The 13,767-nt window shown below is 55.0% G+C and overlaps 1 protein-coding gene across 1 annotated transcript in view; it reads left to right on the top strand.

Annotated features, from left to right (window-relative positions):
• Nucleotides 1–8,256, top strand: part of VOLCADRAFT_92004 (uncharacterized protein) — a gene marked incomplete at both ends in the record, with an annotated part of 12,104 nt that extends 3,848 nt beyond the window's left edge. Inside the window, 9 exons of the mRNA XM_002951423.1 lie at nucleotides 426–585; nucleotides 887–1,186; nucleotides 1,417–1,435; nucleotides 3,290–3,851; nucleotides 4,296–5,587; nucleotides 5,759–5,906; nucleotides 6,173–6,358; nucleotides 7,562–7,687; nucleotides 8,209–8,256. Of these exons, the coding sequence (XP_002951469.1) occupies nucleotides 426–585; nucleotides 887–1,186; nucleotides 1,417–1,435; nucleotides 3,290–3,851; nucleotides 4,296–5,587; nucleotides 5,759–5,906; nucleotides 6,173–6,358; nucleotides 7,562–7,687; nucleotides 8,209–8,256 (2,841 nt within the window). The remainder of the gene's footprint in view (nucleotides 1–425; nucleotides 586–886; nucleotides 1,187–1,416; nucleotides 1,436–3,289; nucleotides 3,852–4,295; nucleotides 5,588–5,758; nucleotides 5,907–6,172; nucleotides 6,359–7,561; nucleotides 7,688–8,208) is intronic.
• Between the last annotated feature and the right edge of the window lie 5,511 nt (nucleotides 8,257–13,767).

Raw genomic sequence — 13,767 nt, 5'->3', positions numbered from 1 at the left:
GAGTGGGGGCCTTCTGGGCCATTTGAACATATTGTCATTTCTGCGATTTATCATACCATACAGCACCATCCACCATTACCACACTGTACTACGCCATACGAACTGGAAGTCCAAGGCGGTTGATCCTGCCTACAAGGATCACTCCTCATCCATTCACCCGAACATCCGCAGAGACAGAGGGTTCAGCAATCGCCACCGATCCAGCGTGCGAATCTCAATCCATTAACTTTGATCTCAACACCACATCTCAGCAGCTAGCCATAATCTCACGCTCCCGACAACTATAAGACAGTACTGTCACCCTGCCCTGCCCTGCCCCGCCCCGCCAAAGCCCAAATCACCCCGCCCTCCCGTTCCCCTCTCCCACCCACTCCACAATACACACACTGTGGACCCACACACGCACACGTGTGTACGGCGCGCAGGTCGCGTTGGCCAACCCCGTGGTGCTCTCCAAGCTGAGTCTACCCCAGCCTGGCGCCTGGAGCACCTTCCTGCTGTCCCCCCCTGCCAGCGGGAGGTACCTGGTGGTGCGGGGGCCGCAGCGGGGGGCGACCATGACGCTGTGTGAGCTGCAGGCCTACGGTGGGTGGGGGTACCCGGTGGGGCTGTGGAGTTCGTGATTCTCGGTAGGGGGGTTGTGCGGTGTAATACGGGAGGAGAGAAGGGCAGGAGGGGGGTGGTGGGGGAGGAAGGGGGGTGGAGACCACCGTTCTCCTTCTTCAAAAGGGGGGAGGTCCACAAACAACGCAGCACCGTCAGAGCCATCTCCCCTTCTCAAAGGCGTCGCTGGACTGACGGTGAAACATTACGACAGCAGTCCATTGCGGTATTTACCATTGATTCACCACGGCCATGCGGGTGGTGGTCCTGACCTCACATCCAGGGGAGAGCGCCTTCGAGATGGAGCTGGCGCCGGCACCCAGCCCGCCGCAGCCGCCCTCGCCGCCCTCCCCGCCTCCAAGCTCCGAGCCGCCGCCAAGAAGCCGCGTGTGGCCGGACAGCAAAGTTTCAACGAACCCAACCGCCGTAACCGCCGTAACCGCTACAGTTGTTGGTGTGAGTGTTGGTACGACGGTGACCGCCATGATGGTGTCGTCGGCCGCAGCGACGGGGTCGGCTGCGGCTGCAGTAGCGAGTAGCGGCACCGCCACCGCAACCACTGTGCCGTCCACCACTGCCACTGGTACGGCAGGTACCTGCGCCACGCTGGCGTTTGTGAGCCATATGCAGTTCTTTGCTCTCACCGCCAACGCCACCGCCAACACCAGTTCAGCCTACCAAACCACCAACGACCAACTGTCATGGTACGTCTTCCAATCTTACATCCTCGCTGTGAATCATTCCTGATAAAACATTATTTGCTATTACCATCTTAAAATCCTCCGCGGCCTCTCGTGTCCTCGTGCCTCCCAGATGCCATATGTGTATTGCGGTACGGTCGGTGTATTCCCCCCCTTGTCCGCCCATATTACCCCCAACCCCATTCTCCGCTCCCCTCTCGAGTATGAGCCGTAGCTGTTTTACTCCCAACGCCCCTTGGCCAGCGCCAGATGTCAGTCCTTCTGAGCTTCCGTCCTCCTGTGCTCTGGCCCTCTTACTACACCACTTAAATCAAGTAGAGTTTTTCCAGGAAGATGAGGATTATCCATTAGCCAATCAAATTGCTAAAAAATTTCCTATGAGTTTCTTGCGCAACATAAATTAAATCCATAAATGTTAAAAAGTTTTTGCTAGATTTTTTTTAATTGTTCTAAGATGAAGGTTTGGCCGCAAAAACCTGGATTGCATTATCATATATTGGAAAAGATTGTGTTAAATGAAGAGGAGAAACGAAAGATATGGCAACAAGATTTCAACCCGGTCATTGGATGATACATTTAAAGAAATATTTTAAAATCCTACTATTACTAATAAAGAAATAAGGGCATATTTATAAGTGGTAATAGGAAAACTAGAAATAATTTGTAGAGGATCTTTAAAAACATTTTCTGCTATTATTATTTCTTTAGGAGAAAGCCTTGCTAGTTCATTAACAAAATTTTGCTCATACTTCAGATTGTTTGATTAGGGAACTTATGCTTTGAGGACTGAAATCACCAGTACAGTATTGCTTAGGAGCATTTTTAATATTAAGCGCTCAATTAATAATCTAATGACTTTAAGATAGTTTTTATTCCATCTTGACATAGCGTTTACGGTAACTTAGTAGAAGCAATCGGCATATACGTCTAAGTTTAATACAAGAATTGCTAAAGGCGAAGATAATGAAACACACATATTAGAACGCACTTCATACCTGTCACATTAGAGAAAAAGCAGCTGAAAACGTTTATTCTGGGCTTGGAAAAAAAGATGCATGAAAAATGAAAAACTGAAAATCTTGAGAAAATCAAAAGAATTTTCTTCTACTTAAGAAGATAATTATGACAAATAAAAAACAAAAGGCAAAGATAGGTAAACCGACAGCTCTATATTCTTTTTTTTAGAAAAAGGCCCATCATTGGTTGGTCTTGCACGGACGATATGTACAGCTACATGATTTTAATAGTAACCATGTCAAAATTCATGAAAAAAGTAAATCAAGGTACTAAATGATTCTTATAAACATGGACTTCTCTTAAATAAATATCTCCTGAATGCTCATTTGTTTACTTCTAAATCTTTATAGTGCTTACCAAATCAATGAGAAAACGAGAAACATTTTCTCCCTTCCTCTATAATTAAGGAGCCAACATATGGGTGATAAAGAACAGTAAATAAATATTGTTTCCAAAGTTAAGAAAAAATAAAGTATCAACAAGAAGCAGCCATTCTTTGTAAATACCTAGTTTTGATACTTGGGCTCATCAAAACTTCGCTGGTACTGATAATATATTTAAAAACTTTTTTCCTGGCTACGAGAAATAATACTTTTTAAAAAAAATTAGTGTAGTAAGTTATTATGTTTGCATTTTTTTATCGTCTAGAAACTTTATATTTGAAGTGATAGAATTCCCACGCTTTTTAATGGTACACAATTCTTATATGGAGTTGGGTTACTTACTATCGGAGGAATAAATTTGGTCTGGGTTATGAATTGTCTCTCCTCTTGTAAATTTTCTTAAGTGTCTGTAGGAGGTAAGGTAATAAGTAAGGAGTGAGGAAGTATAGAAAATCCATTTATTTATCCTATAGAAGGCCCAGTGTTATCGTTGGATAATTTTTCAGGAATTACAATAGATGATAATCTTACATTAGCGTGTAAGAAAGGCGCTACCTGGCCCTGCTCCGGAACCGGCTCCGCCAGGCTCAACCTCGAGTTCAATACGCTTTGGTATCTGGATCACCTTTCCGAGGAGGAGCAGAGGGCCTTATCTCAAGCTCTCAATATCGCCATCGCGTACGTGGGCGCGCTGGTGCTGCACTACCTGGTAGTCATGCTGTTCTCAGCGCTGCGCTGGGTGATCACGCTGAACCGGCGTGGAGCAGCTGCGGCGGCAAAGGGAGCAACGGCGGAGGGAAAGAGTGGAGACGCGGCGGCGGTGGCGGCTCCGCTGCCGCCGATCCTGCCAAGCTTCCTTGTCTTTCCTTTCGTCGAGATCTTCGTCATTATCTTTTTCATCACCTCTGCTGCCACCGCCGCCGGCACGCTCCTGTCGTACGGCATCACGGCGCATCGCGCTGTCTCCATCGCGGTCGGCATCGTGATTCTGGTGCTGCTGGTCATCTTTACCGCTGCCGTGCTGTGGCTATTGTGGAGGCTGTACGCCGCCGCCGACCGCTTGGGACTGTCGTACGTTTGGACGCGCAAGCCGCCGCCTGCGGATGGCAGCGGGGGTCGGCTGGCGCACTGGCTGCGTCTTGCCGAGGTGAGAGCCTTCTCCCCCTTTTTCGGGCCGGGGATGGGGGAAGGAAAGGAGGGTCTGCCGCCATCCTCCCGCCCTTTTCGAGTTTGGACCTGCCCACCTGCCCACCTGCCACCTGCCTAGGCTTACTATAGAACCCTCCACCAATCTTCCCCCGGCCCCCCGCCCCCCGAGCCCCTTCTCCGTATTGCCCTTCCTGACAACTCCCAGCACTACCTGCGTCCCTTGGCAGTTGGCCGTTGGCAGATATACTTTGGGCGTCGGCTGTATTAGATTGCTTTTTGCGTCGCCATTACCATGAAGGCATGAACCGTTGATTCCACCCTTTAATCCGGCCCCGGCCCCGGCCCCGCCTCCTACCCCGGCCCCGGCCCCGGCCCCGGCCCCGGCCCTGTCCTCTTCCCCGACGGTCTTCCCCAACCGACCCCCTTCCTCCCTCCCCCGCAGCGGGGGTACTGGGAGCGGCCCGAGGGGGTGGATGTGTGGCTCATGGAGCCGCACCGCACCCAGTACTACTTGCGACAGGGCTTCAGCCTGCCGCAGGCGCTGAGAGCGGCCGACCCCAACCACCACATCGACCACACGGATGCGGGACTGGAAGGGCAGGAGGGGCAGGAAGGGCAAGAGGGGCAGAAGGGGCAGGAGGGTGAGAAGCACGGCGCAGTGGCGGAGACAGTGATGGCAGCGGCAGCGGCGCCGGGCATTCAAAGGGCAAACCGCAGTAGCAGCGGCTCCGGCGGCGTGTGCGGCAGTAGCACCACTTCACAGGTGCAGCCGGGAGGGGATGTGCGTGAGGGAGGGAAAGAAAAGGACGGACCGCTGGGCGGCGGCGGAGTAGCGACAGCAGCGGAAGCGCTGGCAGGAGGACGGCAGACGCTGCAGTCGTCTTTCCGGATGAAGCCGACGGCAGAGCGTTGTGCCAGCTTCACAACGGCTTCCGATGCCGGAGGCGGCGGCGGCGGTACGGCCGTCACTGGCAGCAGGCCAGGATCAGCGGCGCGCACATCAGCCGCGGCGGCACCGGTCGCCGAGTCAGCAGCGGATAACACCACCAGAGCGGCGGCAGGAGGCAGTGGCACCGCCGCCGTCGGCGACGGCGGCTCTGCGCGCCCCCTCTTGCCAGTGGCACCGCTGCCGTCGCCGCCAGCTGCACACAGTACCTCCGCCAGTGCTGCGGCTCCACGCCGTACCGAGGCGTTAATCGTCTTCAAAGAACCTTCGGATTCGGATTCGGACTGCATTCTAGACCCATCGACAGGAGGCGGCCTCCACACCGCGCCTCCCCTTCCGCCGCCGCCACCGCCGCCACCAGCACCACCACTGCCGCCGCCGCCGGCCCCCAGGCCCATGCTACTGCCGCCCTTAGACCCCCACAACCGTGACTCGCTGGGCAACGGCCCGGATGCCGGCGGTGACAGCGACGGCGGCGGCGGCGGCGCCACGGGGGCCGCCGTCATCACGGTAGCAGCCCCGGTTTCGGAGCAGCCCCGGAGCGCCGCGGTGCTGCTGGCCGCCCAACCACCCACTTCCCTCGCTGCTGGCGGCGCATCGCCGTCAACCTCACAACCAGCACCTAACGAAGCAGTAGCAGTAGCAGCGGCGCCGCCACTGGCAGAAGCAGCAGCAGCAGTAGCAGTCTCAGGAGCAGCAGCAGCGGACGCAGCAATAAGTACGGCATCAAGGCTTCCCCGTGTGACTTCAGCATCAGAGCCAGAGCCGGTGTCGGAGGCCATGCTGCAGTTGGCTATAGCGGCGGAGCCGCCGCCGTTGCCGCCGCCACAGCCGCCGCCGCCGCGACCGCCGCCGCCGTCGGTGACGTCATCACGGCACTTCTTCGCGCAGAAGCTCACCGGCGGTGAGTCGTACACGGATGTCCCCGCCGTCAGCTGCAGCTGTGTTCTGACTCTCAGCTGTTGCAAGGAGGGTCAAGCTGCGGCAGCGGCGGTGCCGCAAGCGGCCATCGAGCCGTCGCTTGCACGACAAATGGAACTGTACGAGCGATACGGCCAGTTGTTTGAGGATATGCGAGGGCACCGCTTCAGTGCTGCCACGTTCCAGGTGCGTATGTGTGTGTGTGTTTTGACAGTTGACCGGTATCGACTATGACTAACCGGCAACGGCTAACGGCAACAAGACTACTCCTTTGTTTACCGGAACAATGCAGGGGACTGCTGCTGCCCGTATGCAGGGGGCTCACCATCCACTACTCACTTCAAGGCCGCGCTCACCCCCTGAACCCTCCCGCGTCTTGCCTTCCCCAACTTCCGCCCCACCCCGCCCCACCCCACCCCATTCGCAACGCAACGCTGATGACACCGCTGAAGGCGGCGGTGATTTGCAACTCCGTGCTGCCGGCAGTACTGCTGGGAGTGCTGGACGGCGCCCAGATGGAGCCGCACAGCTCGGCGGCCCGGGGTACGACTGTGGCGCTGCTAGTGTGTAAGGCCCTCTTCGCAATCTACATGGCGTTGATATTGCCGTACAACAACATAGTCGTAATGAGCGTGGAGGTAAGGGGGGGGAGGGGGGAATCAAGGGGGTGTGGTCACGCAAAAGGCAACGATTCGAACGTCGAACAGACACCAAAACAGCAAGATACGCCTGGACATTTTCCTGATAAAGGCGTTTGGGATGGCGGTGCTGCTGTCGGTAATGCATCGGCAATGGTGTTGCTGCCAGCGGCGACCGATGACACGGGCGCCATTACCCCTGCCCTCCATGGCGGGTGTAATCAGCATAAGCGCAAGCTATCGCCTAATCGCCTCGACAACAACAACAGTGAATGCGGCGAGGCCGGCGATCCATTTCAGGCGCCCAACCAGAGCGCTCACCGTGCCAAGCGGGCTGAGATACAGCGCATCTGCAAGGGCCAGAGCGACGGTGTATGGCGGGACAAGCAGAAAGAGAACCCTTTACTTATTGCTCCCAAACAGTGCCATAACTATATACGAATGTGCACGAAGAGTGCACACACGAACGAAAAAAAACGCGCCAACTCAGTGCATGACTCTCTTGGTCTACGAGGGGGGTTGTAACTTACCGGGGGGGGTCTGGGGGGCCAGAGGGAATAAATTACGACGGCCCTAGCAGCTTTGTTACTTGGGTTGGAATATATTGAGACCCGCCCAAAACGAAAAAAATTCACTGGTGTGGTGATGGTGGTGGTGTGATGTTTGGGGTGTGTGGAGCGGGTGTGGGGGAGGGTGTTGGTAAAGTACAGGTCGACGGCCACCACGATCTGATGGTGATGGTGATCCATCAACTGCGGGAGATGGGGATGGGGATGGGGATGGGGATGGGGATGGGGATGGGGATGGGGATGGGGATGGGGATGGGGATGGGGATGGGGATGGGGATGGGGATGGGGATGGGGATGGGGATGGGGATGGGGATGGGGATGGGGATGGGGATGGGGATGGGGATGGGGATGGGGATGGGGATGGGGATGGGAATTCATCAACTGCGTCCAACACACGACTGCCCTCTCCCCTCCAGCTTTCCCAGCTGCTCCCCCTGCTTTCCGTCGCCTTCCGGGCCCCCTCACCCCCCGCCACAACCCGTATCTGGATGCGGGGAGGGGAGGTGGCTGCCGGATTATATGCTTGCACCCCAACCCCCGCCATACCTGGAGCCCCCATGTCGATCTCGACCTGGCTGGTCGTACCCACACTTGGGATTGTACCCGCTGTACTGCCCCTGCTGCTGCCGCACAGCTACTTTGCGCCTTGCTGGAAATCGCTGTGTGCGCCTGCCTGGTGGGGCTGCAATGGACCCATGGGTCGGAATCGGTTCTCAATGACGCCATGCTGTGCTGCGAGGTAACGGTGTTCGGTCTGCAGGTCAGTGAGGTCAATCGGTCCCCTGGGGTTTGGGGACGGCGGACAGCTCCCGCCGGGGGACCCCGGGCCCCACCCCAACACACACACACACACACCCCGGGAGACCTAGGCCCATGATAGCTCATCCAACTTCAACAACAAACACCCTGCTGCTGACGTATGTCATGCCGTATCCAGATCCAGATCCTGATCCTGATCCCGATCCTGATCCCGATCCAGATCCTGATCCTGATCCTGATCCAGATCCTGATCCTGATCCCGATCCTGATCCCGATCCTGATCCCGATCCTGATCCTGATCCCGATCCTGATCCCGATCCTGATCCTGATCCTGATCGTGCCCCCTGCCACTCCGTTTCGTGGTGATTCCAGATCCTGCGGGTAGTCGTGACCTCCCTCCTGCCCGCCTACCTGACATTCCGAGAGTGGGGTTGCGGCATGGCCGGCTGCTGGAGGGCCTGGGGGTGCACCGGACCACCCCCGGGGCCGACCTTACCACCGACACCGACACCGCCATCACAGTCATCACCGTCATCACAGTCATCACAGTCCGCACAATCGCCAAAATAACCGGCACTGCAACCGCCGCAGTCCTCTGCTCGAGGGGGCAGGGCACGGAAAGGAAGGCCCCTGAGTGCTGCGGCTGCGGCTGCGGCTGCGGCTGCGGCTGCGGCTGCGGCTGCTGCAGTTGGCAACAGAGAGCAGTTGCCGTGAATTGGAACAGATATACATACCGACGTACATACTGGGGATGAGACGCATGGGGAGCTTTAGGGAGGAAGAATGATGTTCTGTGGGGGTATTTGGGGGGTGAGTGCGGGGGAAGGGGGCAGATATCCACCTCGGTGGTAGACCTCGCAGTTGGTGGGTCTCATTAACCAGTTCCGGGTCGGCTAGGTAGTGGAGGAGGTAGTGGAGGAGGTAGTGGAGGAGGGTGACGATGATATGACGATGATGATGACGATGACGATGACCATGATGACGACGGCGAGTGACGATAATCAGTGGTATTAAGACCCTTTTACCTCGCTCCACGTGCAAATATTTATTAGGGGAATTATCACCCGCCGTGCAAGGTATGGATATATCGGCGTATATGTGTCTGGGCACGTATGTATGTTCTTACAGGGTGGTATAGCTTCACCAGCGGCCCCCTTTCCCGAGGCAGTTCCCTGCTCTCCCCTGCGAGAGGGGCACCCTATTCCATTCACCCCATCCAACTTCAGAATGTATTCGTTGGGTTCAGCAACTCACCACCAGCATCCAACCAAATCTAGCGGATCAACGGCGCCACAACTTAGTTCCTGGTCAGCTCGCAAGTTGATATAATCACGTCCTACACCGTCCACAGATGGGGGCCCACCCAAGTCAACACCCCTCACACACCAAGGGGTCGGCAGGCGGATTTGAACCGTTAAACTCCGTGGGATAGGGGTAGCTGTCATCCGGGGACCTCCGGGAGCAGAAGTCAGGCCTCAATTTCTGCCAGCCACCTGCCTAATGCATATTGTTACAGAATGGGAGGCTTCTGGGCCACTTGAACACATTGTCAATTCTACGTTTTATCACACCACACAGCACCATCCACCATTACGACAACGTACTATGCCATACGAACTGGAAAGTAATGCTGCCTTATAGGATTCCCTCCTCATCCATTCACCCGAAAATCCGTAGAGATAGATCAGCAATCGCCACCAATCCAGCGTGTGAATTTCAATCCATTAACTGTGATCGGAATTACATGCCTCAGCCACTAGCCATACTCTCACGTTTCCAACAGAGTCAAAGATCTCCCCCGCAGTCGACTCCAGGACCTCAGACTGTGCAAGATAACAGAGTCAACCAGACCAAAGCATGCACATATGTGTTAGCCTGGCGGGCGGTAAACTTATCGACCTACATTTCGTTCACAAGGTGTCACTGGTAGCGACAGGGCACGATAGAGCAGAATGCCTTCTGGGCCTACTCGAAGCCTACTGCGAAGCGACGGGTATGGCCGCGAATGCCGCCAAGTGCGAGGTCCTCATTTTTGGGGGCACTAAACGTGAGCGGAAACGGCTTATGGAAGCTGAGTACTGGCTAGGTGGGGTAGGGTTGCGGGTGCTGACCGGCAACGAGACGGCACGGTACCTCGGGTTGCATTATGGCCCGGGAGTGCGGTTCTCAGCATGTATCAAGCAACTACTCGCGGCAGGGAGGCGGGCCACGTTTGGGCTCAGCACCCTGTGTCGAGATAAGAAAAATACCAGCCCCAAGCTCTGTATGTCTCTCTACAATACACTATTTGTACCGGTGTTTTCTTATGGAGCGCAAGTTTGGGGACCCGACTTCATAAATGTGAGTTTTGAAGGTGCTATGACTCCCATGGTTCAAGAGCAGCGTGCGTACATGCGATCTGTAGTTGGGGCGAGGAGCCCGACTATGGCTTCCCTATACCGCGAGCTGTCACAGAGGCCGCTCCAGTTCCATTGGACCAATCTTGTATTTAGGTTTTGGAACTCTATGGGTAAGAGGCCGGGAATGCTGTGCCACCGGGCATTTGTCGCTGACCTGGAATTGGCACTTGGGGGCGCCACTGAGTGTTGGACAAGCAAGGTACTAGCCTTTTTTACTAGCTTAGGAGCGGAACCCACCACTAATACGCGCGGTAATGATCTCAAAGCGTATTACACCACCCTTAAATTGCCAGTTGAGAGCATTCTTAAGGTATTTGCCAAGCGGCTTGATGCGGCTGCGGCTGCTGCAGTTGGCAACAGAGAGCAGTTGCCGTGAATTGGAACAGGTATACAGACAGACAGACAGACAGACAGACAGACAGACAGACAGACAGACAGACATACTGGGGATGAGACGCATGGGGAGCTGTAGGGAGGGATAATGATGTTCTGTGGGGCTATGTGGGGAGTGAATGTGGGGGGAGGGGGCAGATATCCACCTCCACAGTTGGTGGGTCTCATTAACCAGTTCCGGGTCAGCTAGGTAGTGGAGGAGGTAGTGGAGGAGGTAGTGGAGGAGGTAGTGGAGGTGATGGTGACCATGATGACGACGGCGAGTGATGATCATCAGTGGCGTTAAGACCCTTTTACCTCGCTCCGCGTGCAAATATTTTTATTAGGGAAATTATCACCCGCCGTGCAAGGCGTGGATATATCGGCGTATATGTGTCTGGGCATGTATGTATTCATGTTTGTATGTATGCATGTCTGTATATGTCTGTATGTATGCATGTATATGTATATATGTATGTGTGCATGTATGTATGTTGACATAGATGTGATGTTTAGTATCTACTGCTAGCTTTGCCGAGGTCCCGTATGTCTGCACACCATTCCAAATGTGATAAATACACGTCACACACACACACACACACACACACACACAACACACAACACACACACACAGACACACACACAAACACAAACAAACACATAGAGGGCCGCGGGCAGCTGCTTGTCCCGCACTTATATTTCCATAATATGAACTTACTGCTGAACTTAATGCTGCTGGTGTGCTCGTGGGCGGCTGTGCTGCACAAAGGTATGCTTGGCTGGGCTGCTTTGCGTGATGTGCTGATGTGCGTTTTATGTGATGCAGAAAGGTCTGGGGATGCGGTTGTGATGACGGTGTATGTATGTGTGTTGTAGGGTGGCGATAGGCGACGTTACTGCACGGGTGATATGGTGTGTGCACATGAAGCCCATCATCGCTTTATCAGCGGTACACCGTAAAAGCATATGAGGTGCCCTATGATATGAGGTACACCTTGGCGGCTTTCTCCCCCCCCCATTACTGCCATATCCGGGTGTGTGTCAATGTACAAAGGAGGAGCTGCAAACTCGTCGATGGAGGCCGTTTTACACCCGGGCTAATATTCCGAAAAGTGTTGCATTGATCGTACTGTACATTGGTCGTACTGTACACATACATACATATATATATGTACATATGTTCAGGCAGTACTGGTAATGCACACATTGATGCCCCCGGAGGTTCCGGGATCAAGACCTATCAGGGTCGAAAATCCTTCCCATGGTGGAAGGTAAGAGTGTCCCTAGTCGATGGACGGTAGTGACCTGGGATAAAGTAGACATGCAAGCTGACCAGGAATGGAGTTGAGCCGCCGTTGATCGGCAGATTCCGTTGGATGCCGATTGTGAGCTGTTCCGGATGCTGCCTAGGACTCGAGGGTTGCAAAGATTGGGGATTGGGGGCGGGTACTGGTCAGGCAGGATGGGGAATAGGGTGATAATCTCAGCATTGGGTTTAGGTGCCACAAGGCAAGGATCAGGATTGCTACATTACTTTCAGGATGGGGATTGCTGCTGGGTTGAGGATGAGGATGGGAACCCTGCAGGCGGGATGGGGATTGAAACCCTGGCCAAATATGGGGATGGGACCCTGGCTGACAGGATGGAGATTGCAGGCTGTCACGGTTTTAGGCTGGGCTCGCCGCCACAGGATGAGGATTGGGGACACAGCTGGAGAATTAGGATGGGTGGTTCTGCTGTAAGGTGAAGGCTCAGGCTGCAGCTGCAGAATGGGGAATACTGACAGGGCTGCAACAGACTGAGGGTGGATGGTGTAGTTGTCCGTAGTTGCCGATGTGATGTGCTAAGTAATAGCCATAAGTTATGGTGCTTCTGTGTTACTGTCTCCCTTAACTGGTTCTGGTGGCTGTGGATTGGCTGACCTGATGGTGCTGAACGGCGTGGTTTGGACGATTTTGGCGAGAATTGCACCTCTGCCTCGGGCCTTACACAGCAGAAAAGAGCAAACAGCCAAGCCTATCAGTGGCTGCACGGCCCAACCGGCCAGCAGGCCGCCCGTAGCCACGGGGGCTGCACAGCTGACCGCGGCGCAACACACCAGACAGCCAACAGTCCGGCACGCACCACGAAAGGGCGCCAGCACCCAACACCAAAAACCAAAGCGTTGCTGATCTTAAGTAACAGAGGCACTGCAGCACCCGCGCGCCCCAAAGACCTTCGCACCAGACAAAGCCCGACCGACCAGAAACGACCAGGCACCAACCCCATGGGGTGTTCCCCCTCATCCCGGTTGCGGGCGCCTCAGCCCGCCCCNTGAACCACCCCCCTCCCGCGCGCATGCTGCCTCCCCCTGCCACCATGCTGAGGGGGGGGGGCGCCTCTCAGGAGCCCGCCGATGCTAGGCCGAGCCAATCAGAGCTGCATCTGGGGCAAGACTGGGGATGGCGGAAAAAGGAAGCAAGGGGCTGACAGGGACAGGGCGGGCGGGGGGCAAGTACAGCCTGTCACGCTGACTATTCGGACAAGGCTGTATGCTCTTCTGTGTGAAGGCAGAATGACTTCACCAGGAGAGCAGTAAGGTTTAAGTCGCCACTGCGACCCAGTTGTACGACAGTATCACAGAACCAGCCTTAGAGGCTCCGGTCGCTTCGCTCCGTCACATCTAAGCCAACAATTCTGTGTTACTGTCTTCCTTAACTGGTTCTGGTGGCTGTGGATTGGCTGACCCGATGGTGCTGAACGGCGTGGTTTGGACGATTTTGGCAAGAATTGCACCTCTGCCTCGGGCCTTACACAGCAGACCGAAGCGACATTTGCTCACTGGTGAGGCCCAGGCTGCGGGAGACGGAGAGTTTCGCATAGCACTGACGTCGGGCGTCCACTCGCCGCACGCTGGCGCCAACTGGCCATTGAGGATGGTCCAGGCCCCCCAACCTCCGAGAGACTCAGAGGATTTGCCTGCGGCGTCACAAAAAAAAATGAGGGAATATAATCTATAGTGCAACCCCAGAAGAGCATTTAAAGCACGTCGCCGCGGTTCTAGACACGTTGCATTCATGTGGTCTACAGGCTCATCCTGATAAATCCATCTTTGGTGCCGATGTCATTGAGTATCTAGGCCACAATTTAAGCGCCGAAGGCATCAGTCCACACCATGCAAAGATAGCTGCGATCATGGCCCTAAAACCCCCTCGCAACGTGTCCGAACCCCGCTCGTACCTAGGTTTTGTCAATTATTATCGTTGTTACATACCTAACATGAGCTCGCTTCCTGCTCAGGGCCCCAAACCCAGGGTTGATCTTTCTTCAA

Source organism: Volvox carteri, assembly GCF_000143455.1.
Source record: "Volvox carteri f. nagariensis unplaced genomic scaffold VOLCAscaffold_23, whole genome shotgun sequence".
Lineage (NCBI taxonomy): Eukaryota > Viridiplantae > Chlorophyta > Chlorophyceae > Chlamydomonadales > Volvocaceae > Volvox > Volvox carteri.
This window is presented reverse-complemented; position numbering and strand designations above follow the sequence as displayed.